The sequence below is a fragment of the Pieris brassicae genome, chromosome 7 (assembly GCF_905147105.1).
Source record: "Pieris brassicae chromosome 7, ilPieBrab1.1, whole genome shotgun sequence".
Classification (NCBI taxonomy): Eukaryota; Metazoa; Arthropoda; class Insecta; order Lepidoptera; family Pieridae; genus Pieris; species Pieris brassicae.
In genome coordinates, this window is record NC_059671.1 from 17,301,378 (window position 1) to 17,329,371 (window position 27,994).

At 33.2% G+C, this 27,994-nt stretch overlaps 2 protein-coding genes across 3 annotated transcripts; one reads left to right on the forward strand and one right to left on the reverse strand.

Annotated features, from left to right (window-relative positions):
- The first annotated feature begins 14,274 nt into the window (after positions 1 to 14,274).
- LOC123712020 (protein tilB) lies at positions 14,275 to 15,636 on the forward strand. Its single transcript, XM_045664925.1, has one exon. It carries the CDS (start codon positions 14,304 to 14,306, stop codon positions 15,594 to 15,596), a length of 1,293 nt encoding a protein of 430 aa, XP_045520881.1. The 5' UTR covers positions 14,275 to 14,303; the 3' UTR covers positions 15,597 to 15,636.
- Positions 15,637 to 15,808: 172 nt separating this feature from the next.
- On the reverse strand, positions 15,809 to 27,955 carry LOC123712296 (annulin-like). 2 transcript variants are annotated; one of them, XM_045665312.1, is made up of 12 exons: positions 27,676 to 27,955; positions 22,571 to 22,795; positions 21,602 to 21,880; positions 21,172 to 21,323; positions 20,310 to 20,550; positions 19,810 to 19,970; positions 18,901 to 19,086; positions 18,326 to 18,436; positions 17,921 to 18,100; positions 17,508 to 17,708; positions 16,794 to 17,036; positions 15,809 to 16,495 (listed from the first exon to the last, which is right to left on the reverse strand). In XM_045665312.1, exons 1-12 carry the CDS (start codon positions 27,800 to 27,802, stop codon positions 16,304 to 16,306), a joined length of 2,298 nt encoding a protein of 765 aa, XP_045521268.1. In that variant the 5' UTR covers positions 27,803 to 27,955; the 3' UTR covers positions 15,809 to 16,303. The 2 variants fall into 2 exon arrangements, with proteins under 2 accessions (XP_045521268.1, XP_045521269.1); XM_045665313.1 differs by lacking the exon at positions 27,676 to 27,955 and adding an exon at positions 23,016 to 23,212.
- Positions 27,956 to 27,994: the final 39 nt, after the last annotated feature.

The window sequence follows — 27,994 nt, forward strand, 5'->3', positions numbered from 1 at the left end:
ATACTTTTTCTAGTTATAAATAATTAAAACTTAATAAAAAGAAAAGTAAAACAAATTTAAAATGTTTGGCTCCTGTGGCAGTTTGTGGCTGTTTAACGCTGGCAGCATTTCCTCGCTGTATTGCGATTGTTGAGCGAGGAAAACACTGAGTACTATCTAGCACTTAGCAGGAGCCAACTTAACACTTTAATTAGTGCACTGGAACCTCCGTGAGGTTCTAAGTCCTAAGTCTCTACATCAAAGGGAACAAAATCGAAGACGGATATTAAATAATGTAGTATTAACCGTACATTCTTCATATCAGTTGTACATTTATACGGTTATAACACGGATTAAAAAGGACATATGACAAACAAACATTCGTATCGGACATAAAAACTCAATATATTTCACTAAACTTTATATCCGTTAACAAAATATATTTCTTTTCTTTAGCACCTTTTGTTATCTTTTTGTGTCCCCACTTTTATGGGTGCAAGTTGGTTCGTAAATCATTCTAGGTGTACAATCGTCAACAATAGGGCTTGTGGTTGCTATAACATTCACATGATCACAGCTTTAATTTAACCATTTAAAATTCATATATTAATATCAAGAACTGTACTAGTTAAATTAAAAGCCCTTCAATTGGAAATAACATAATATGTTTATAAAAATAATAGAACACTTTATTTACAGGAAAAGAGCTGTGTTGGTTTACACTCTCATTCCTGAGGTTGTAGATTCATTCCCCGGCCTTGCACCAATGGACTTTCTTTGCGCGCGCATCAGGCTCAAAAGGCTGATCTCGTACTAGATTAACAAATGATACAGGTATCTGAGGCCCAGACCTAAAAAGTTTGTAGCGCAATTGATTTATTATTTTATTTACAGAAATATGTAAATTTTCATAAATTAAAAGACAAAGGATGTAGACGAGCGGTATATATTCAAGTATTAGTAGATATTTTTAAGCTAAAAAAATAACAAATGTGTGTTGGAATATTTTTATTTATTAAATAAATTGTTTATTAAATGTAACTTTTGTCTGCGAGGTCTGCACGGCTACGGGCAGGGTATTATTAATAATTCTCTCTGAAATACATTACTTACGCATCTTTCTACAACTTTTCTGTTGCGTCATTAATGTATAGATTTCAGTTATCAACACCATTCACTGTATTTAGACTGCTTCTATGCTTTACGTTGGTTTCGTGGCTACGAAAAGTGTTTCGATGCCGTGTGTTGTTTTTTAATTTAATTAAATAAGCTTTATTGAAGTTACACTTCTTACGCGTTGAACGACAGTAATTTTTTTTTCTTATTAGTGTCGTTTTTTCTACAAACGTAGAATAAGGTATAATAACCACATGCGAAGACATACAGACAAGATTTACACTTCGACACAAAAAACGCCTAAACCTACCATCTTCCCGATTACGAATACATGCATCAAGCCTACTAGTCATGTCAATCAAAATTTATAATAAACTACCGGAGACACTAAGAAATGAAAAAAGATACATATATTTACAAACAAACTAAAAAAACTTCTTATACGTAAATGTTATTATAGCGTTAATGAGTACCTAGAAGATAAAAATATAGCTTAATTTCATGATTATTAACCCCTAAATATTCAAAATTAAATAAATAAAAAAAAATAAAAAAATGTTATTCTATGTAATTGGTTCTAGCCTGGAGTGTGAAGTTTTATGTGCTATTTTTTATTGTGTTTCTATTAGCTATGTTATATAGGTTTTGTAATGCCTTCTTTTGCTGTGCCCTAACAGGGTCCATAATATTGTACCTAGCTTTAAGCCTCATAAACATCTTTTGTAACGTTATGGAATGCAAATAAATACATGAATACATGAAGGTGAAAGATAACACATTTGAAAATATTTATTAAGTGCTAAGGCGTGTACAAACACGTTTTTTTTTTAAACAAAATCGTCTACCAGATTACTACAATGCGGCAATTTCCATTTCTGTCACATACAAATAGAAAAAAACAACCCAAATTAAAATATTAACGAACAGACTTTCTGACAGTATAGAAACTGGATGAAGCAGACTTCTTGTCAGTTCACTCAACGGACAATTTAAAACGTCAAATCATAAACAATTTCCATATATTGTGTCATCTGTGCCTTTTCGAGAGATTAATTATCGCTAATGGTACGAATAGTGACGGCGGTCGATGTCGCCTCCTAACCTAAAAGCCAACCTGAGGCCTACTGTGGCACTGCCGGGTTGTTTTCCTTTCTATTTTAAAGACAATTTACGTGAGCTCTCTGAGTTATAGTGACTTTGAAGGAAGAATAATGAAGGCCCGATCAATGTATCCCTAAACACACAATGTTAAAACATAAAGTAATAAAAAGGTTAATGCACAAAACAATTTTCACATTGGGGCTGAATGTGAACATTTCTGATAACAGTTAATCCGAGACGAGGCTCCGTTGTAAATTTAACTTTATATCATTTTTAACGACCGCCTCGAATGGTGTTTTGATTGCGGCTGGCTGGAGGCGTCGACAACTCGACACGAAGATAAGACGACATTTACCGCGGAACAAAAAACGCAACATATATTTTATGCCCAAAAAACGTCACAATGACACTGACGTACTATCAGCAACGTTAAAATAAATATATAGCAACAGACATTGCGCATATAATTCATATTTCATCCTCCCAAGATAGTATAGGACCTACCCACTGAAGTATTTCCCAACCAATTCGACTTAGCGTCAAGAAAAGAGCGTACCAATTCATAAAAGGCTGTCAACGTACTCGCGAGTCCTCTCGCATTGAGTATCTAGTTTACCCCGTGTTCTATAAAAAAAATCTACACACAAGATTATAGTAGATATACAGAAACTCATTATGAAAATACTAAAATGACTTATGATTAGGTACTGACAGACCGTATTTGTCGGACTACACCATGTGTATTGATTTTGCTGACAGTACAAAACACACTTGGATTCCTACTTCAACTTTATGACCATTGACTTATGGAAAGTCGTTAATAATTAAGTATCTAATACCTTATTGTAGATTTTAACTTAAAATTGACTCGTAAAACGTAAAATCACTTGAGATTTATCTAGATATATCACGATTATGCTTCATTGAAGTTAATAAGCCGTGAAACAACAAGTAAAGAGGATCTATAGATAACAAAAAACGCCATTAATCTCTCATTGTTCGTCGACGCAGTGTTTGCGGACTCGTCCCGATTCAAACAACATACCATTGTGGCTAAACGATCGGGTGTGATCACACAAAGAATCACAAATGGGGCGAGAATTACAATACATCATACTTATGTACACAAATCGTAAATTTAGTCCAACTGCGAAACTAATCACATTGAACATTATTGATTTTGATGTTTAGTTTCTAATAAAAACAACAAAAGATTGTTGTAGTGTCATTAGTAATTTACATAACTATCGCTAGGACTATCTCCGTAAAATAATATTTAAATAAAATAGCGGAGCTTTCCTATTTTAGATTTATATTTTTAAGACATTAAACTAATCTCCACAAATAAACGTATCAATATAAAAAAAACCTGCGCAACATTATTTATTTAAATTTGACACTACTGAAGTTTGAAGTATGTCGGTAACTGGTAATAGCGAATAAGCTGTTGATTAATTAATTTCGGTCTTTCCCTAGGGGTCGATCAGTCACGAAATTTTAAATTTCGAACAATAAAATACGTTGATACAAGCGCACAAGCGGGTCCCAGGAGAATGCAGACCGCTTCTCATACTCTCGATTGACAGGTGACGTGTGACGGCTATTGTCATGTTGACATGTTGACACTGTCAAACTTAACTTCTGTCCGGATTCCGCATGTAAATACGGAAATCCCTCGTAGTGTCGGCAACTCTCACAATGCGACTACAAATTAAATAATAGAATAATAAACTACGTTTGACCCAATACTGACAGCTGCTGTATTATAGATAACTTGTACGATTCTGGAAAAATTTAACTGCTTTAAGTATAGTGTGTCAATAATAATTAAATGCTTAGATTAAGGCTGGTCATACTGCATTCGTTGTATTAATATTAGCATTTATAATATAAATGTTACGGCCAGTAACGTCCAGAATTTTTAAAATACAGAATGCAAAAAAACATGTATTTTCAAATCCACCTTCATAGGTGGACCAACCAAGGAACGTGCCTAGCAATTGTATGGCACGTTCCTTGGTTTTATTGTTTTTATAAAACCAAGGAACGTGCCACTCGATTGTCTTAAAACAAAAGAAAATAGACTATAGAAGATGCTAAAAAAACATTCGTTGACAGTTATTTACCAGACAAAATATGAGAGGTCGAAAGGACCCTGCGGCGCCCCCCGCTACGCCCCAATGCCCCGTATCACGCAGCGTTACTGTCCAGTACATGGTGACAAAGTGACAATTCCAACATTCTTATCTAATGGTGTTTAGAAATATTCAACTGAACACAATTCGCTTTATTTATGGTCGTGTCGTGGAGAATGGTGTTAAACCTGTTTTATTTCCGGGAAGCAAAGCCTTCAAGTTGTTGATTTTTAATATTTGTTTTATTAAAAAAAATTGAAAGAATTCGATTTTTAAAATTTGTAGCAATGCAAGAAATAAAGTATAAACATTTTATTTTTGCAATAAGATTATTTTAAATACCTTTCGGCGCTATTAAGACTTTTTATTTATAGAAAATACGGCAAAAGGGGCAGGAGTTCCTGAGGGCCTACCTGATGTAAATTGCCTATTGGAGGGGTTCAGGAGATGTCTATTTAGCCGCCAGTTAAGTGAACCCATATTATAGTCTTGGGAAGATGGAAAGGGGCAAGGAGTTTGCTGTTTTTACACAAAAACGACGAACCAAATCGTGCAGCACCTGGAGATGTCGACAACGAAGGGGCGCAACTCCAGCGTGCTTCTAGATAAGCGTTGTTTTAAAGGGGATAAAGGAATCTGATTGTGCAGCTCCATGGAGCATTCTTACTGAGATAACTGAACGGAGGGTCAGAGTGTCAGATAAGTTTCATTCTTAATTATATACTTTTCTATATTTATTTCTTTACACTACAATATTTAAAAAAAAATTAACATAATTAAATCAAAAGGAGGGCAACTGGCGGCCTTATCGCTTGCGAGCGATATCTTCCAAGCAACCACTGTGAGTAAAGAAAAAAAAATGTATTAAATTACATAAGACAGACAAGTAGTGCAAAAATGCATGTTATACACATTTATTAAGACAAAACTAAACAGAAACAATAAAAACTAAACTAAAAAGATGATACATTAAAAATAGAAAGATTAATTGATTTAAGATAATATATGTTATTAATCTAACATTTGTTAACACGCTTATCGTTTATACCTACGCAACATATAAAAAATCTTAAAAAAAATAATAAGTTTATTATGGATATTTTTAGATAGTAGAGTTACGAAAGAAAAATAACTCCGATCGTCTCAAATAGCTTCTTGTTGGGGTTCCGCCCCAACTATTAGTCCTATCTCCCCTTTGTCCACTAATCCGGCGGGGAAGTGGCTAAATATCTTGTTCAAATAAACATTGTGATTGTTGTATTGTCAGGGGATGTTGCGAATCGGATTAAGCGGCGTGTGTGTATCTCTAATTAAAAGTAAGATTTATAGTATTATCCGGAACAAAAGTGATTATCCACATCTAATTGCGTCTTCTCATGTGGTGGTAGAATCTACTTAGTTTTATATATCATTAATATCATACAGATGATACGAAATCGTTCAGAATTATATTCAAAAATTAAAATTTAAAATGGCGTGTGGCGCTACAATTTTTAAACTGGGCGCAAACTCTTATGCCAGAAGGCTCGCGATTGCCTTGCCGGCCTTTTAGAATTGGTACGCTCTTTTCTTGTAGGACCCTAAGTCCAATTGGTTCGGAAATACTACTAGTTCATACGTAGTCAAAACTAATTATGTAATTAAAAATTCTAACTTTTAATTATGAATGCGAAACTCAGATAGTACACCATATATTGGATATTATTATTTGTTATCCACTACCGAAAGCGCGTTCGTCTAAATCAATTTACATGAGCAAACACGTCCATTGTCATGTGTGGACACGCCCACGACACAAGCTCACCGTGCGACGTGCTTAATGGTACTATTTTTATAACAATACTGTGACATTTAAATATCCGGTTATTTTGGTATATGTAAAGGGAAATAGTGTTATGTCACTACGAAGGTCGCTTAGCTATGAATATGTATTACATTTGTGTCTCTCGCTGACCACTTAAACGCTGAGATATGTTAATAGTAGAACAATTTTTGTGTTTCCATAGGTATAAGAGATTTTTGTTTTAAATCTATGATGATTGTCTTAGTAAACATCACGTCAAATGGGATTCATTTGTAAGGATTTTTTAAATTAGATCTGACATTGCACAAATAGAAAATTACTTTGTCTGTTATATCCTATATTTTACGTACTTTATCAATAGTGAGTGTTTGTATGCATTGTTCTCTAATAATATAGTTTCTACTTAAGCTTTTATTAATGCAAAATGCGTTCAAGTACTCAGACCTAGCGATAGTACTGTAGCTGCTTTGCTGGATAAACGAATAAATCGCAATACAGCGAGGAAATGCTGCCCAGGGACCAAACTTTTTAAATTTAATTTATATATAAGTTTAAGGTTAAGATAAACACTCCATATGTATATTATGAAATATATATCCCATTTTTAATGCAAGAAATGTCTAAATAATTTTCAATTACAAGCGACGAGCCAATTATCAAATCAACGTAATTAATACCGAACAAAATATAACTCAGTTATAAATATGACATAATAAACAATAACTATTTGAAATTTCTTAAGGAAACGTCAGGAATGACTAAACAATTTTCGAAAAACATTTTTGCATAAAAAATTCCATCAGGGGTGTAACACATGGTACTAAATTAGCATAAATCATAAGCCAAAACTGAATGGAAATATCGAATGACACCGCACATAGTATAGCCTATGCTTATTCATGAACAACGGCTGCGCGACCACATTTGAATAAATACAATTAACTTGTTTGTTTTGCCCTGCTACGCCCTGCCAGCCCTGTCCAATGACTTTCTTTACATGTAGAGAGGGTAAAACAGATATAACTATGATTGCGTAGTAGTTATGTATACGAATCTCAACCCTGGGGTCTTATTATGGGGGGATAAGATTTTGTTTTCATCGGAAAACCCCGAAGAAGAAGTAAGAGAGAAGGAGTCGTAGGAAAATCGCTTCGAAATATTAATCAGGTGAAATTTAATTAGCGGAATGCAAATAAAGGTGGCGTTCTGTAGTTTCGGAGACCAGGCCTCATTGTGTGAGGGATGCTATAAAATAAATAGTTTTATAAATTTACTGAACTGTCTAATAGGACCTTCATATACACACTAAATAAATAAACGCTCATCATCATTATCATCAAGCTGTTTAGCCATTGATCTATACAGCTCCTTGTGGTCCTTGGCCCTCGCAATCTATCTCGTCACTCTTGCGTCCAACTTCAATGTTGAAGAATCTTAGACAACGGTTTGGTCAGAAGTGCGGCATCCAAACTTAGGCATCATGATCACCAACCTTCGAAAGAGCACAAAAGATATCAGAGCAATTTGTGGAGCAAACTGTCTTGATAGGTCGGTTTATTTTAGAAGCACAGAAACATACATATTTTAAGTTGAATGTAGAAGTCACAGTAAGAAGTAGACATGGGGAGAAATTGGCTGTGGCAAAAATCAATCTGGAACTATTTTGGAAAAACACCCTTTGTATGGCAATTGAGGTTTACAATAATTTACCTAAAGAATTAAAAAATCTTCCGACTAGAGTCTTCAAAAATCGACTTGGATATATGAAAATATTATTCAATAAATTATTGTTTCCATGAGACACTGCAGTTGATTGCTGCTATGCTATTGTAAAATGTAAAATTCCTTTAAAGACTAATTTGCGCGCCATTGTGTGTGGTAGAATATGCGTACTTACGATTGTACCATCTTACACATTTTTGTACCATATTCCTGCAATGAATTATTATTAATATTAAAAAGAAAAATAAATAAAGAGATATCGAGAAATTTGATATTCCATAGACCCAAAGATTGATGACGTGTGAGAGACCTAGCTCTCACTTAACTACAAACAAAATTGTCTTTGGTGACCATAGATAGCTTTTACACATTGAAAGGAAACAGTTTTTAACCGGATTAAAGCTATTTGTATTATTATAAACTTATAATTATTTACATAATTTTAAATTTAAAGTTTTCCGCCGTTTCGCGTGCTTTACAGCGTGCGTGATCACGGTGACTGAAGACAAAAGGTGTTGAATGTCAAAATATCACAGCTGTAGAGAAAGTTGTGTTTATCTGTGTTTATTTTCTCGGAGTTGGTATCGACTAAAAGATGACGGGTTTTTTCAGAAATTACTCACGGTGTCCTCTATTATCGCGGATTGTTTGTCTTCTTTCTTCTTTGATTGTTTCTGTAACGTCGGAAAACTCTTTTACTTCATCTTCCCAGATCTGGTGGGCGTCCTAAATATTCTCGATAAATAAAATAATTTTATCACTTATACCAAAAAAAATAGAATTGCGTGTCAATACTAGATCGTCTTATTTCTTTAAATACTGTTTCAAGCTTCAAAACACAAGAAAAATTCCCAATTTGTAAATTCGGCACAGGTGAAACAAAAACAAACCAATTCTACTTTCCTTACAATGTTGAATGTTGTTTGTCTAACGCTAATATTAATAAGACTGACTCCTGTACGTGAAAAATGTATTGGATTATGACATACGTTCACGCTATGTCTCCTTTCCGATTCTAACCCTAAAATTCAATTAAATTGCAATTCAGAAATATCCTAAACTAAACATAGCATTTTATAGCAAACTTTTTGCCCATTTTATTTGGGATGACCACTCTGTCATTACCAATATTTCAACAATTGAATATATGATTTTAAAAGCCAGCAACAGACTTGCGTTCTAACGGATATTTTGGGCGCTTGTCATCTCCACCTTGCGTCCTATAAAAAAGCTGCGGTGAATCTCAAAGCGGTTCGCAGCGTCGCACTATTATCTCAACACCATCTAACTCTACACTATTCCTTTTTTAGCAGACAACTCCGTCTCACTCTCTCCTTGGCCCTTCGAGCGGGAGCTAAGATTATCCCGAGGGCGTTCCCTCAACAATTTATCATTTAGCGTTGCCTACAGACATTATTTGAAACGCATTAAAATCGCGGTTGTGGAAAATTTGTCGGCTTCGAAATTAGTAGTCTGTGCTCAATTTATCACTTACAGGACTTGTGATGTTTCTAATTAGTCATTGATTATTATCAGCCTTGTCTTGTTTATGTGTAGCAGATATTCTATAGACATCAGAAGTTTTGGCCTAGTGGCTTCATCGGGCGACTCGCAGCCTTGAGGTCGTCAGTTCGATCTCCTGCTGTGCACCAATGGACTTTCTTTTTATGTGCGTATTTAACATTCGCTCGAACGGTGAGGGAAAATATCGTGAATAAACCGGCTCGCCTTAGACCCAAAAAGTCGACGGCGTGTGTCAGGCACAGGAGGCTGAACACCTACTTGCCTATTAGATTGACAAATAATCATGAAGCAGATACGGAGAAATCTGAGGCCCTGACTTACAAAGGTTGTAGCGCCACTGATTTTTATATTAGAATGTTCCTTCAAAGGTTGTATTTAGGTGTAATGAAAATATATTGTATGTCGATATCCAATTATTTGCAATGAAATTTTTTGGTTAAGGTTACACAAAAACACCAATTGGGAGAAATGGGACCGGTTGGTGCTGATTTTTTTTATTTTATTTAAATAAATATTACTCTTAGAGCTACTTAAACACTTTAAATCTCTACTAGTCATAATTAGCTACTACTAATATATGTTATATTAATTGTAACTCAATTAACCTTTGGATTAGCTTTTACATTTTTGTTTATACATTATTTATATTTTTTCTTTAAATTTTACTTTATTTAATTTGAGTATTTTTGTTAATTAATTATGCACTTCTTCTACCCTCTATTGGTGTTTATTTTTTATTGTGTCATACTATTGTTGTCTGGAAGAAATTGCTTGTTAGCGATAAGGCCGCCCGATGCCTAATAACTTATGTAATCTGCTTTTTTTGTTTTTTTATAAGTATGATTTTGTATATTATGGTAACGAAGTGTAAATAAATAGTTTTTCTCTTTGAACAGTTACTACTATTGTTCAGTTATATATATATATATATATATATATATATAAATGGTCACGGCATATATATATAATTACCATGATCACGGTCACATGGTCACGGCATCACGCGTGAAAGTCTGGACCGATTTCGCTAATTCTGTTTTTGTTGTGTTATTTATTGTCAGGAGAGAGTTCCTATGAAAGAAAATAATAAAGAAATTTCGCAGAAAATTTGAAAATTTTAGAATACTTTTGTTTTTTTTTCAGTGCATAGTGCCTTTACAATTCAAACTTTTTTCATGTAACCTTATGGCGTTTGACATAACATTGACACAGTGCGAGCTGCAAATATCGTCAAAGATATATATATGTGTATGTGTATATATCTATGGATATAAGAAAAATGGATATCGTTTAAAACAAATGCTTCGATCGGAGTTATTATATTGATAAAATACGTAAAAAATAATTATAGTCACTACTTGTTTTTGGCATTAATCTCGAAAATCCATGTTTTTGACATGGCCAGATATATTTATATATATATATAGTTATATGTTCCCGTGTCGGGATACCAACAACCCTTTTCATTCGCGCCAGAAAAACAAACAAAGAATTATATATTATAAAGCATTAAAATAATAAAAACTTATATCTGAAATATTTCTTAGATAATTATACCAATTCGATCGGTCTGTCGGATCCGCTATATTTTAAATTCCTTTGAAGTGAAAGCAAAAAACAATCGTTGAACACCTAGTTGTAGCCTTGTAGTTGGTATATAGCCCAAGGAAGCAGTCACGTAAGGCGTGAACACGGGGTGAATGTGAGATGCCTTGTAATTTAGCCTCGCCGATAATTATTTACCCCAGAACCGAAACGAATCGCTGATTGCAACTTGATGCCCTGGACTAGCCTCGATATCACTTAACTTTTCTTTTGCATTTTTTAATATGGCGCCAGGTTTTCACACTAATTACGCAAAAGTATTTTCTACTTAAGTGGTCCTACCAATATTTATCTTCTCTAGCGATGTTTTTATAACTTTATCACTGATCCTTGCGTCTGTTCTTTATGGTTATATGCTATTTATACATAACTCATGGCTCAATCAATCAAATATGATGACAAAACTTGACTCATAACTTAGTGATTAAAAAGAGTGACGGAAAGTATCTTGCCAGTTCTTCTTGCCTACTCTACGCCCTTGACTTGCGTTAATGTAAATTTACAATTAATTTAACTTATTTCTGACTTTCATAAGTGTACCTACTTGTTTACCTATATTAATAAAGTTTAAAAACAAAAGAAAGTAAAAAATACATTTTATTTTGATACAATTGATTAAAATAAAAATAAAATATGTTTATTATTGACCATATGATACAAGTATCACTGATTCCGCGTTATTAAATTTAAATAAGTAGATATTCCTTCTCATCGGCAAAGAAGACAGAGGATGTAGGCCGAGAGAAGAAGCCGGCGTAAAAACTCTCGGTACTCTTTTAAAATAGCAAATCATCAAACAACATTTATTTTAAAACAAATAACGCAAATTAATTAGAAGTAGCCTGCCTAGCACTAGTCCTAGGCCCTTTTATCAACTAGATAATCGTTTACTTTGTAGTAAGCCTTTATACATAGCTTTTCTTAAATTTATTAAAAGGCTAAAAGAGCCTCTGGGATTTTATTAATGAAGAGATTTCCCAAAAAATACAAACTTTAGATAGTCTAGAACGGAGAAATTGCAGCCTGCGTTTGTTCCGAGTATTAACATTGTGCATATGTTCTATTCTAGTTGCTTAATTGTTGTGTGTTTGAGATATGGCTAAGTAAGACTTCCGTATTTTACATAACTATTTTGACAGACGGGAATCAAATTCTACATTGAATCTCCACCAAATAATCTGTCAAATCATATTTAAAAACAATTCTAAAAATATGTAATTTATATTAAAATTAAATATAAGAACTTTACCAACATCGTGTGTTGAACAATTCAATTCCACGAACAATTTAATAATATTTATATCCGACAAAGTAGCGTTTTTACTGTTCGCTAACTTCACAAATAAAAAGCGCAAATATTTAGCTGGAACACGTTTCAGTTTGTCAGTTGTTTTAATTCTGTTTTTAGTGTTCGAGTGATGACGGTTGTTTTGACTAATAGGGACGTTTGCGTGTAAACACCTTGGGACGCATCGCATCATTTATATATCAGTGTAATGCTACTGGACGTCCAGATACAAAATATTTCTCATAAAATGTTTTAGCCACGGTACCTTATAGCACATCGGTCGGATATTATATTATTTTAAATAAATATAAATGAACTTAAAGCGACTGATACAAGAGTTACGACAGTCGTTTAGTTATAATAATATTATAGATTAATTTGGAGTTTTTAGGAAAAAAGCGTTGAACTCTTAATGAACGTTTGTATTGTTAGGTATATAACCTAAGGGAGCGGTCACGTAAGGCACGGGGTGAATATTATTTATCACGAAAACAGTTGTAAGATGCATTAAGGTTCGTTTATATGAAAAAATAATTAGGTGTTTATACAATGGCTAACGCACAGTTAGTCTGAAGCAGTGCTTCCGAACCATTTTTGTGCCATACTAAAGTTCCTATCCCTTGTTATTCAAAATACATAGCTTTGAATTAAAAAAAATATATTTCGTTAAATTAAAGATACCTACCATATACTTCTTTTTTAAGAAGAAATTACTAGTTAATTGATAACGATACACAATAAGTAAAACATATAATGTAAAACTAAACTTACATATAATTTGAATAAATTTTAGAATAGCTCATCTTAACAATCAATATTTAACTTGAAACGATTTAAGTAGTTATATATATTGAATGCGTATTTAAAGTACATTTAAAAATTTCATATTATTAATTCATATAAAAAGAAATATTTAAAATATAACATTAATAAATTTGTCATGACGATTAAATAGTTCCATATTTTGTAATGATAGCAGAGACACAACTACCGCCATCTATTGCACTAATATAAAACTAACTGATACTTTAACAGAAATACGCGTTTACAATTCTAAGCATGTGGTTAATTTCCAAATTGATTCCACTTCATAAATAATTTCTTATTTCAATATCACCTAGAGTTTCTTGTTTATACAACAAAATGTTAAATAGCCTGCTTTCAATACGTGGGCCCGATATGTCAACTTAATTGATAACAAACTAATATCGACGGTACACGAAGGGATTAAAGGTGAATTTTCTATGAATATTTTTTGTTTGAATAGTTAAGCGTGGTTCGGTGGGATTCGGAACGGTTGGCGCCCCGCTGAGTAAGATCCCTAAAAACATACAGACCGCGGGACGCCGCGCCTCTCACTAATAACACGGTCTTCCCTGTCATACCTTATTTCATCCTAACATCTCTCGTTTTTTCCGTGTCTTCGTTTTTTCAACAATAACAATAAAACGAGCGTTTGATGATAGTAATCCTTCATCCTCATTGTCTTTTGGCAGTTTCTCGGAATAAAATATGTTGTGCACTCGAGACGTGATATACGAATGTCATATTATAAATGGCATCATTTAAAATATTTTAATACCCTCTACATCAGGGCGATATTAATTTGGTACGGTTGAGCGGGCCTTGCCACTGGGATGTTAAATGACGGATTACCGCAACGCAGATCGAAAGATAACTCAGATTCCGCAGGGCCTTCCCTTATCCTTATACTTCAATGTCTGAACACCTTAGCATGACTTATTACGTTGACTTTAAATTGATAATACAACCAATAAAAACTTAGTATATTATGATTAACTGTATTCTGTTTTTGTTCCTTAAATATACTGTTCCTTAAATGTACCTTTGGTACAACTTAATAAAAGTTAAACTTTAACTTACCTATAATATGATAAATACTGTCCAAGAGTTGCACATAGTAACTTGGTAACTTGGTAGAGCATATTATTGTTGCTAGGCAACAGTATTTTCAATAATTGTTATTCGATTTTCTTTAGTTGTGTTTGTATTTCAACAAATATAAATAATGGTGAGAATTACGGTTGAGATGGTACGTAAAAAGGCAGAACATCACGAATGCCTTCTAGCACCGCTTGAAGAAATAGCGTTACATCAAGAAAACATCGAAAAAATTGAGTTCATCCAAGACTGGTGTCCGAAACTTAAAATACTTCTGATGCAGAGCAATTTAATAGCAAAAATTGAAAATCTTAATAAGCTTAAACATTTAAACTATCTTAATTTGGCGCTTAATAACATCGAAGTAATTGAGAACTTAGAACGTTGTGAATCATTGCAAAAATTAGACCTAACCTTGAATTTTATTGGTGAAATTTTAAGTGTGGAGTCGCTGACTGGTAACTATAACTTAGAAAATTTATACTTAACAGGAAATCCTTGTACAGATTACGATAACTACAGAGATTTCGTTATTGGAACACTTCCGCAGCTTATATCCCTTGATGGTAGAGAAATTGAGAGATCTGACAGGATAAAAGCACTACAAAATCTTCCCGTAATACGCTCAGATATATTGTTTGAACAGGAAAATTATCGTAATCAGAGAAAAGCTCAAAAGTCTAGATTAGATCGTGATATAAAGAGTAAGTGGGAGAATGAGTACAAAGATATGGATCCCGATGAAAGGAACAAGAGATTCTGGGCAGAAAAATGTGAGCATTCACCTGAAGTACGATATGAAATAGAACGTATGAGACAATTGAAGTTAAAATCCTATGAGCCGGCTCCAAAAGAAGAGACGAAACGAGTTTACAAGTACTTCGCCCCTGATGGACGACCCTTTAATATCAACCAAGCCAAAATAGACTTCAGCTTTGATGACTCGGAACCAGATAAATATGTCCTAGACCTTGCAGTGTACAAACATCTTGACACAAGTTTATTGGAGATTGATGTACAACCTAATTACGTAAGAATCACAATAAGGGGTAAAATATTTCAATTACATCTCCCAGAAGAAGTGGATATTTCTAATTCGACAGCACAACGTTCGAAAATAACTGGCCATCTGGTTGTAACAATGCCCAAAGCTAATGTAATTGTCACCGATAAATCACAGATTAAAAAACCGATTAAACACTCACAGTTATACAACGAGCATAAGATTGCAGACTGTGCAGTAAAAACAGAACAGACGAAAAGAGAGTATTTAGAGATTGGACCGTCTGATATTCTAGATTTTACGAAAATGACAGAACCCAGTACTAAGCCTTCATATACTGATACTAGAATTAAATTATTACCAAAACAGCCAGGACCAGAATTCGTTGACGATCCTAATGTACCGGAATTGATATAAAATTTTGTTCCATAAGTTCTAATTGCCGTTAAAGACGGATGTTGTATGTTAATTATTTGAATTACTTTGAAAATAAACACTTTATTCAATATAAATATTTATTTATAACTTAAGTATTTATTTGTAGTTAAAGCTGACATTTAGATTACACATGTATGGGAAAAACTTAGATCGTTTATTCTTTTTATATTACATGATTCTGATAAGGTTCTAAAAAGAAATTATTAATTAGTGGTAACTACATCACATATAATAACAAACAGTAATATAAAAATGTACATATCTTTAAACGTTTATAATCTGTACAAAACCAAACTATTTAGAGATAAATCATAATTGCCTTTAGAAAACTACAGGCGTATTTATTTCTCACAAAGAAAATAAATCAATAATAAATTAAAGAATGTGATAAAAATTATAAATGTATATATTGTTCTCGAGGAGTTCAACTAATTTGCATAATGTTATCTAAACAACTAGAAAATGATAGCTATACATTTAACTGATAGAACATATGTTATATAATAAAAATAAATAAAACGTAGCTGTCAATATACATTTTAAACAGTCATATTAAAAATATCAATGTTATATAGGCTTGCTGACGAGAAACAATACTTTATTCTAAATCCAATCTAAAGCTTAATTAAGTTTTTCCTATTAATATGACCGCTAAGCGCCTCTACACAGTGATTTCTAATAAATTATTACAGCTGTCTGCTTTCCACTCCATCTATTGGAGGGATCCCATTTGTTATTGGCGGCGCAACAGTAAAGGAAAGGAAGCCGTCAACATCGTGCATTTCTTTGGATGAAAATTTAGCTGAAATCTGGTGTCTGCCAGCCCATGGCGGTGTGATCTTGAATTGGGCTGTTGCAAACTCACCTGGCGGTACGTTCTGGAATTGGAAATGGTTTTATAAAACTTGCGAGTTCACCTAGGAGCGATTTTAATACTGAAATTTTTTTGGAAGTTTTTTTCATTACACAATATTATTTTCAACTACTTATTACGATATACCTATTCAGAAGTTTAAGGTTCCAACGATCCAAGTCCATCAATAAAAAATCTATTTATTTTGATATTAAATAAAATGGAATATAAAATTCGCATTTAATGCTAGATTATTTAAAGCTGGTTGAATATTTTAACCATATTCCAATATATTAAAATTAGAAGAGTGGACTAATCCTCACCTGGTCAAGTTCAATCTTAAGTTGTTGATCAAGCCCTGGCCCTTGTATGTAGAACTTGGCGTTCTTCAACGGTATCGGCAAAGGATTTTCCACTTTAACATTGACAGTAAACTCCTGTTTAGATACGGGTTTATCCTCAATTGATATCTTGATATCCGGATTCCGAACTCTGAAGTCGTCTTGCGCAAAGTAATCGAAGTTTTTGTCGACTATTGTTGCGAGACATGCAATGTTGAAGGAAGCCTGTAAAATTGTGAACCTTTTTTAAAATTTACTATATAATATTAATAATTATAAATCGTTTATTTGCGAAAAAAGTCATAAATTCAGACATAAAAAACCGCCAAATACGATTTACGCCAGTTACGATATTTATAATTAGTGTCAAAACTTATTGTCTAAATACTCTTCCATATTATCAAGGTCTTGCCTTTAAAAATCTAATTATCTTTCCCTTGAAAGCATAACAATATATAACTTCTATTTCAAATATTACAATTGAAAGCATTTAATGAACCAATAAGGTTAATAAAAACAAGCTTTATTGTTACAAATATACATTTTATAAACAAGACTAACTATGACAAAGTCAGTTTTTAAATCATTCAATATGTCTTTTATAACCGTACATGTTCTTATTACACTGTATGTCGTGAGAAAGATATACATGTAAAAAATATTGATTTAAATCAAAAAATAGTAAACGCAACTCACCTGATCAACCAACTTCTTGTAGTAATCATCAAATGTGACACGCAATGTTATACGTTCTTTGCCCTCTGGACCCAGCACCTTATCGAACTCCTCTCTCTTCACACCATCACCTGTCACGCCAGTATAAGTGACCGTGTCTACTCGGAGTACACCCTTTACATAATGCTGGTCGACGGTAGACCGATTCTTTATATTTAATACCTAGTAGCAAAATATATAAGATTAATCAAAGAGAGTGCTTTAAACGAACTACGCTTGAATTGAAAACCTGAACAGTAATGCAATATACCTTAATTTCTATATGTCATTGTCGGTGAATCAACATAAAAATTATGAATCAAATATAATACCAGCTCCATGCCTGCATTTGCAGGACTTTCTCTAAATTCTCCTTGTTTAATCACAATACTTACGACTGTGAAATCCTGTCCAATCTTGATATCGTCTCGCAGTTCGAACTCAAAGATAACGTCATTGAAAGCGTCGTTTAGGTAATACCTCGCGAAAATACTCTCAGATTTACGTAAAGCCTTCTCCATTGTCAACCGCTCCTCCCGCGTTCTTTCCGGGTATTTGTATAAGTTTGTAATGTCCTGTAAAATTATGCCAGGCGTTAAAAATTTTGATCAAGTCTGCTTTGTTTAATTACTTTGACATCTGTGTTGTAATGACGACTTAATCCCTTTTGAATGGTTTGATCCACTTTACAATGTACAAAAAATCAAATTTGTCAGTTGAATAAATATTTCTTCGGCGAAAAACGCTCCTACTAAAATTAATTTTATATAATAATGGTTTAGAAGTATCAAAATAGTTACTTCTCTCTCCATTTTTCCAATTGCTTTCGTTGAAATATTTTGTCCAATCGATATTGTATCTCTCGCCATTAACTTCAGAGGCTGTATTTCTCCTGAATACTTCCATAGCACCTAAAAATAAAAAATAGGCTTATTGTTGATACAGAATCTATATTGCGTTGAAGTACATATTTATTTCTTCACCCCTCATTTGTCTATGCGTAACGATTTCTATCTCGTCCAAATCGAACTCAGTATTTCCGGGTGTACTGAGTCAGTGAGGCGATAAGAAGTGACGAAAATTGAAAAACTCAGTTTTGTATCGCGCAGCCCCGAAATACAACCACTATTTGATTTGTGCAAGCGATCACGGAATATACTAAGAAGGAGTAATAAGAATATCCATAGAGCGAAATCACTTATATTTTATTAATTAATAATTAATTATTGTTATTACTAATTGGTGGTTTGTGTCCCACACTTGACCCATCAAATATCGGCCAACGCTACGATGGCTTATTTAAGGGATTACGTAAATTATTTTAATAGAAATTAATATTTTTAATTAAGAGGATGAACCTGAGAATATTCAATACCTTATCAGCGTTGACTTGTGCGAAAACGTAAGCTGCATCATATGGCCTTTGAAGTTCTCCATCCCGCACTGCCCTCAGTGAGGCAGGCCCACATCGGTACACATCTTCAGACGTCTCCTGTGGCGTCGAGTCTATTGCCTGCCACCCACCATACTCCGGGCCTAGGTCGGGTCGTTCCATCCACACCTGGAATTTATATATAAAAGTAATAAAAGAGTTTCAGTCTTGTTTTAAACAAATAACCTTTATTTGGTTCATGAGCTACATTAAAACGAAAAATATCTTTAGATAATACAAATATTTAAAATTAAAAATCATTCTTTCCCACCTTTGCATTTATTACAAAATTTTAGAAAATACAAAGTCATGAATAAACTATCGATTTTTACGCGAACGGACTCACAAACGCTAGTTGATATCTCTATTAAACCCTATTTGATATCTCTACATATATAAAATTCTCGTGTCACAATTTTCGATCCCAAACTCCTTCAAAACGGCTCCACCGATTCTAATGAAATTTTTTATACATATTTAGTAAGTCTGAGAATCGGCTACTTTATTTATTTATTACTATAATTATAATATACTATGTAATATTTTTAGGTTTAATTTTTGTTGACAACATACAAAAATACATTATATACATACAAATCAACCCCTATTTTTTATTATAGTAGAAAGTTATTTTTATTGAACTAATAAATGTTTCCTATAAATGATATACATGCCAAAATGACGTTTGCCGGGTCAGCTAGTATCATATAAAAAGATCATATTATTACTTAAAATGTGTATATATATGTAATGTATGTAATATGTATTAAACATATAAAACTAACATATTATCTAAAGATTTTTTTACGATTTGGCCACCGTAAAGACAAATAAAATATAAAAATATCTAACCTCATTCCACACGTGATAGTTCCATACTGAATCTCTCGTGAACTCTTCTAACGTGTTCCCATCTTCATCCTTAATTATATCAATTGTCAAACTACCCTGACTGTCATGGGCTGCGTCATACCCAGTGACGGATCTACAGGGTATACCCAAAGCTCTGCAAACTACATAAGCGTTGTATTGTCTTTTGTTAACATAGCTTTTACACATTGAAAGAAAACACTTTTTTAACCGGATTAAAGCTATTTGTTTTATTATAAGTTTATAATAATACAATACTGTTAAAAAACTGTTTTCTTTCTATATAAACGTTATTAATATTATACTGAATAAATATTTTATTAAATTGTGGTGGACGTATTTGGCGCGGGCTTTATAAGTAGTGTCTGAGATTTACTTAACGGAAACAATACTAGGCTCTTCTTGTTTAAAACTTCAAAATTCCAAATAAAATCCATTATATAATTAAAATACACGGTACATTAAGTGTTTTTTAAACTTACTTGTCGTCAAAACTCCAGCATAAACCCAGCATTGAGCGTATTTTACGGGTTTCTTTCTTGAATAATATCTTTGCAATATGTCCAATGAACCGACCCATTTAAGAGGATGACTTCCACCACTGTAGTCGCTTAGCTCCTTGCCCCAATTACCAAACAATACTCCATTATCATCTTGCACATTGACTGCAGCGGACAGCGCCCGCGCAGTTCTGATGGGATCACTTCTCGCTCGACCTTTGATCTGTAAAATATTTTAGATGATATTCATGGGCTGTTTAACGAGGCGTTTCCGTTCTTAAAACCCCTTATTACTCTTGGAAACAATTGAAGATATTCACATATTTTAAAAGCTTTAAAAATGTAGAAAGTTGTGATTAAAAAAAATATTCAGATATAACAACTGTTGAAATATATTATATCAGTAAATTTAAGAAGTAATGTTGGCATAAAATAGCAGATCACCTGAGTTGTATAAGTGATTTTCATTGTGATCTTAACTTATCTGTTTCGTTGAACTAAATCTAATGTAATAATATTGTTTGATACTTGATGAATTATTGCGATCAACATTTGTCGCCTGATATCAAATTTACGAGTCAATTAAACGATAACTATATAAAAAAATATAATAGATTATATATAACAGTCTTTCCTCCAACTTTAATTATTTTCCCTTTGGAGTAGAGGCCTTTAGGCCGTGGGGTTCAAGTGGAAAGGCGCTAATTAAAGATTTCAGTTGGCGCCTGGTAGATAGTACCGGTGACGTCAGAACTGGTGGGCTTTAATCGCTCAACGAATAAGTATCGCAATACAGCGAGGATATGCTGAGAAAAATGTATAATTCTACTATTCAAGTATCTACCTTTCCAATTTCCCTGACCAAATACAGAGCGCAGTCTAATATATCCTTCTCATACTGGGCATAATTCCAAGGTGTTGGTTTTATTCGATTATGAACCCCTCTGAACATAAGACCCCCATCTTCCTGCACGTACTCTTCTCTGTGACTGTGTCCTACAATCCAAGATTTGTTAATTATCTTCACATCAAAAGAAAATTTATTTATTCATACTATGTACACTTATGAAGGAAGATTTACATTTACTACAAAATCATTGGCGAGTCAGCGAGAACTTGCAAGACTGGCACCACTTAATCGCCAAGTTTAAGCCAAGACATATAGAACCACAATATCATAATAATAAAGTAACATACACCACTGTCGTCACTGTAAAACCTATGCCATTGGGCAGTCGAAATCGTAGATGAAACTATGTTGTAAGAATATTTACCTGGCATATAAACACTATCATTTAAGCACCACGGGTTGAATAGAACATATATTGGTAAGGGATGTGTATAACTAAGGGAGCTGCCACCATTCAGCTTGGTGTCCACATCTATGCGCCATGCAGCAACTATGCAATCAGCCGATGGCGTCACAGCCACTATGAGATGAGAGTCCATTTGTCCTTCATAGACAGCATTCCATAAACCAAGCGTTTCTGATCCTTTCTCCAGCATTGGCACGGCCGCTGATGTATCATCAGACGGCCCACGCTTCTCGACATCTGTTTGGATATTTTATGTTTAAGACTATGAATAGTTTTTAATGTTATAAATCTTTTTGTTATTTGTACTTATTCTAGGGTGTGTTTTTTATTATTACTCGACTGTCTCCGATAATATCTTGCTAATTGTATAATAATAACATATGTAAATGTTTCTTTAATCATTTATATTTTTAGAAAAGTAATTCAGCCTTCGATGTCGGACACATGACGTCACTTTCGGGGTCACAACTGCCTTTACCATAGGAGTAAGTGTTAATAGCTCAGAAACTCCGAAAACTAATTCATTGCATATGGAATTAGTTTTCAGAGTGTGTTGATTAAAAAAATTAAAGATTAAACTTGGATAGACACTACCGGTGAAACCAGAGCAGCTGCTTTCCCCGATCAACGAATAAGTATCGCAACATAGCGAGGAAATTCTGCCAGCACGGACTGTCGCAGGGACCGAACTTTTTTGTTGTTGTTTTTATTTTCTATTTATGAATTTTTAATTATTATTATTACTATGTAGGTAAAGAATATCGTCAATGCAAATTCCGATATTGATAGTTTCTGACAATATCGATGACATATGACATTTTTAGATAAACATTCTTGGCGGCAAAATGTTATTCTTCGGACGGACTGCATATTAATTTAAAAAAAGAATTCTCAATAAAGCAGTTGCAAATTCAATAACAAACCTACCTCCCACATAAAAAATGAAGGAAACAGCGTCTCTCCGTGAATCGTATGGTCTGTTTAGCAGTATATCAAGTTTAAAGGCCTGGCCTCGTCGAACAACTAGACACCTGTCAACATCTCTCGTCATGAGGTTGAATTTGTTCGTGTGATGATTTTCCCCGTTCGTCTCGATGCAGAAATCGATGCCTTGCACTGCGAGGACACCTTGGCGTGTTCCGTCGACGACATCTGAATAAATAAATATATTAAATTGATGTATATGCTATTTACCTGAAGTAACATAAAAGGCACAGATAATAGAACTGTATTAATCGCTCTAATCAAGTACGTCATCGGGAATTTCCCGCCTTATTATTTGGATCTCTGCCAATTTTCATTTATAAAGTATTGAATTTGGTTTCCCAATATTTAATATTCGCGAGTTATATTTAGATTTTTTAAACCATACCTGGCTGAAACGGCACTATTATATATTTATGACGTCGTCCAAAGTAATGTCTCCACAAATTCTTAATGTACTCCATTTTTAGTATACAGTCATAACTTTACACTTGTAACTCCTAAATCCAAAAATGCCGGCATTAACAACACATATCTAATTGTTAAACAAACGTGTAGCTCCTTGAGAATGCCGTCATGAACTGTTGGTTCCCGCATAAGTCTGTGTATAACACTCCTACATCTGGGAAGATGATGTCATGAAGCAAACAACGAGAGAAGCTCAGCTATTCATTGACAGAGCCTTGACAATCACTTCCTTTGAGAAAAATGTATGAACAAATATTCGCGTTTTCTTAGAAGTTCACTTAAACTGTCATATGTACAATTAAGTTTTGATTCATGAACCGTTTCACTATGAGATCACTATAGATTCCGATCGTCACAGAACAAACTCAATCAATTAGTCGAGGATGTGATAATTTATAACGTGACCTCTACGAATTAGTTGATTGAAACAATCGTTGTTTAGTTTTTTTAGTATAGTGTTTGGACGTTATTCTTCTGCACCATTCAAATTTTCTACTTGGTCTCGCTTAATTGTATTTCTACGTAGTAAGGTGATCAACTGTCTCCTTCGTATGAGGTGTTTCGTCAGGAATCGAAGTCAAATCGAGTGACTGAGAGAACAGAATACCAACGCATATAATAATAAAGAAACTACACAATAAATAATGTAAACTAGTTATACACCATAAAATAGTATCTATATTTTAAGTTAGCAAATCACGCATAAACTGCCAGATACAACGATTATGCACCCACAATATCATTTTGCGATAGTTGCTATGTTATTCTGAGACAGTATCTCGTTAGAAGAATTTAAATTAAAAAAAAAAACTGAGTGACAACTTGTGCAATTTCTCTAAAATATACCACACATTTCTATTAGTCTAATAAAGATGAACTTTCATCAACATAATAAACATTTCTTTATATGAATAAATACCAGTAAGCCAATACGATAGTGTCGAAAAACAAGTATATAATATGTGTATATATAGCGTATATACTGCGATATTGTGAACTCGGGGTCTCGAGGACTGAATGATGTGACACATGTGATATGACTGTAAGCGCAACGTCTTTGTTAACGGGGATCCGTGTAACAGAGTGGTTCTGGCCCTTAATATCGCAAACAATCTTAGGCTTCGCCGTCGTACGTATCCCATAGGTACAAAGAAACCGGGTTCTTGGAGAACACAAGGTTGATCACCACCCCCCGCAAGACTTTCAGTAAACAATTTATAAGATAAAAACCTCTTTTGTTTTTTTAAATGACCACAGATCCTATACATAAATTCAAAGAACATAGACTAACTTAAAGCCATGACACATTTAATGAATTTCTATTTCAAGTTAATGACTATAGAGCCTTAATTGATATTGTGGGTGTATCCATATCAGATCAAACCTTGAACTAAAGATTGCATAAAATGCGTAGGTTTTAAACCTAACTGCATAAAGATTTATTTCCATTTGATGAATTGTTATAATGATTTATGTTAAATATTACTCATACATTTTGTTTTTAAATATTTTTTTTTATATCTTTAAGACAGCGCTCTTGCTTATATACAGGAATACGATATTGTGTCTACTTATTTGAAAATCTATAGAGACTAGACCAGGCAGGCGCGTAACGCATGAGTAATTTACTGTATTCTAAATATATACTTCCATCCTCAAGTGGTATTATTACCCTTTATTATAAGTCTCATTGATGCATTGATTTTTTTTTCTTTAAAAAGGTTGGTCAGCCTTCTGTGTTACGTAACGAAATTTTTCCCGCTACTTATTAAGCTGCACATATAGAAAGGACAATCTTTCCTTACCCGGAGTTCGAACCCACTCAATTTAGAATCACATTTAAGCACAGCATATAGAATTCTAAAAGATTTTTAATATTCTATCATTTATATATAAATGATAAATTATAAAAGTTTGAATTTATTTCGACCTAGGTTTTCGTCAATACAGCTCCATCTTTATAAAATACATAAGTCCCCGAAACCGCCATCCATAGGTTATACATCTCCAAGAACTTCGTTAACTCAGTTAAAAATATCAAAGGTGCAGCTCGTTTACTAGTGGTTCACCTTGAGAACTAAACCATGCGCTCGTGCCGACCACGCACCTATTTGTCAACATTCCATAAATTAAATACATTTTTTAACAATCGAGGTCTTGTTACCATAATCCTGATTGCTGAATGACCATATTGCTATATGCAACACCATCTATAATGTCGTCGAATTTGCTTGAGAAGATAAAAGATAAAATATTGTAATTCAACAAATACATTTTTAACACGCACACAAAATATTTACAACAAAAGATAAAACTACAACAATATACAATAAAAATATAAAATAGTGCTAGTGGACACTTGTGAGGACATATGGATAGGAACTAACAAAAGGATACATAAAGTAATATATTACATATGTGTATAGTTATTATAAACAACTCGCTCTACAGTTAATTTCAGGTGTACCAATTAGTACTGTAAGACCAAGTTGTGATGATTTTATAATGGTTGTATTATCTTTAGTTAATTTTTTTATAAAATAGGGGGCAAACGGGCAGGAGGCTCACTTGATGTTAAGTGATACCGCCGCCTATGGACACTCTCAATGCCAGAGGGCTCGCGAATGCGTTGCCGGCCTTTTATGGATTTGTACGCTCTTTTCTTGAAAGACCCTAAGTCGAAATATTTAGAATGACATTATTAAAATAAATATATATACATATTTTGTAACGTGGATGTTCCACGTACAATGTTAATTCAAAGCACAATAAATAACTTATAATAATTAGCTCATACTTATGATATTGTTTTAAGGTAAAATATGTTTAATTTTGACGGCTTGAACTTGCAAAGGGCTATGCGATCGTAATTCATACTGTTTTTGGCTTGCAAATAAAATTCCGAGTTTGAAAGTTTAGATTAACTATTCTAATATAACGAGTTAGTTGTTTATATTTATGTATTGTACAGAATACTATAATCTAAATCTTGATATGTTACATTGTGAAAACCACTGTGGTTTGTTTTTCACATTCATCTCACACCAAAGTAGTCTTATTTGGGAGCGCAACAAATACATATAAAATAGTTTTTCAACTTTTTTTATGTTGCTTAACGTTAGGTTATCTAATAACTGACCGAGTAGTCAATTTATTAGTTGCGATAGGAAATACTTCGTTTTCTAGCCATAGACGTTGTTTGTTACTCTGTGTCAAAACCAAAAACTGAACGTAAAGTGGGACGGACGTATCTAAAAACAAACTACAATTGTGTCGTAAAGAAAAAGATATAAAACATCTCGGTTTCACAAGACAAAGATCAAATAATTTTATTTGTCTCATTTCTTTATCGTTTTGTCATGAAATTTAAATTGGTGTCGCTTTATGACGTGCACTCATAATTAATTAATCAATCATAATAACTGTGCTTTGTTACAGAGATTTATAACAATGTGATAATTATAGATATTTCTTTGTTCATTCATAAATAACTTGAAAACACTCACTCTGCTAACTCACAATCTCAAAATAATAACTTTAAAAGTACTTACATAATATATTTTTTAATTAAAATTGTTTAATTAATAAAAAAGCATTAAATATAAACATATTTAGGCAATTCTTGGCAAATTACACGTTGACTAATAGTTGTAAGGTAAAAAAAAATATTTACCCAACAAGAGATTCTATTTGACACACACTTTTTTATATACTACGTCATTTAATGGCCATTGTAATTGATATTTAATCTATAGAAACTGTTATTCAAATGGTCGACACTTGTATGTATCAATAGGTAATTTATGTAAAATTGCTATACTACAATATTGTTAAGTCAATAAAAATTACTAGGTAACTATGAAAACCGGAATTTAAGAGTTAACAGGCTAGGAATTATGCAAATTAGATATGTATAGGTAGTATATTAAGAACTATAAAGTTTATAAGTCTTTAGAATTATATGTTTGCAAGAGTTATGTAACCTAACTTTAGTTAAGTTACATATATATATTTTAGGTAATAATGAGAAGCGTAAACCAAATGTAAAGAACTATCGTAAACTTGAAGCTAATACATATAGCTTTTTCGATTAGCTAGTTTCGATTTTATAAATTGTATTTTAACATTATCAGTTCCGATATTGTCCAATAATGTCATTTATATTTATGAACCCTTAGGTAAGTTTGTTTTCGTAAGCATCGTTACTCCTCTACTACTAATTATGTGTTAGTTATAAACTCATTTTTTTAACCATTCCGTTGCTGCCCAGCTTCAAACAAAGAGTTTTATTTAAAAACATCTCCACAGAACCACCTCCACCGAACTTAATTGAAGGCAATTGCAATAACTCCGTTTTGTAATGCATTATAACTAGAACGATTAATGTGTCTAAAACACCAAGTTTTATCTTATATTTAGTTTAATAGGTAGGACCTGGGGTACTTTAGTGAAAAACGACTGAAGTACTTTTTTAAGGGTTTTTAATTTACCAATTCATAATTCTAATAATTTATCGACACCTAATCAATATACATATTAAAACAATATAATAAACACATATTATTCAAACCTTGACCTACCATTAGAGGCGTCCAATCTCGGTGGTCGCGGCAGATCTTTAAGATCGTATGAATCGACGCCTCTCAAACCGCAGCATCCGCAATCAGAGTTCCAACACCTGGCCAACCTACTCTTCACTGCGCCCATTACTAATCACTATATAAAAATTCTTAATCACTCGCTCTTATTCAGCCACTGTGTAAACAAACCGTTCTCGATTTAGTACGATAAACACGATGCCACTTAAAAGATATTAAAATCCATTAATACATGATCGAACGCCGCGTGCGCTGTATGCGATGGATTCGAAACATCTGCGGTGCTAAACCTATAACCATA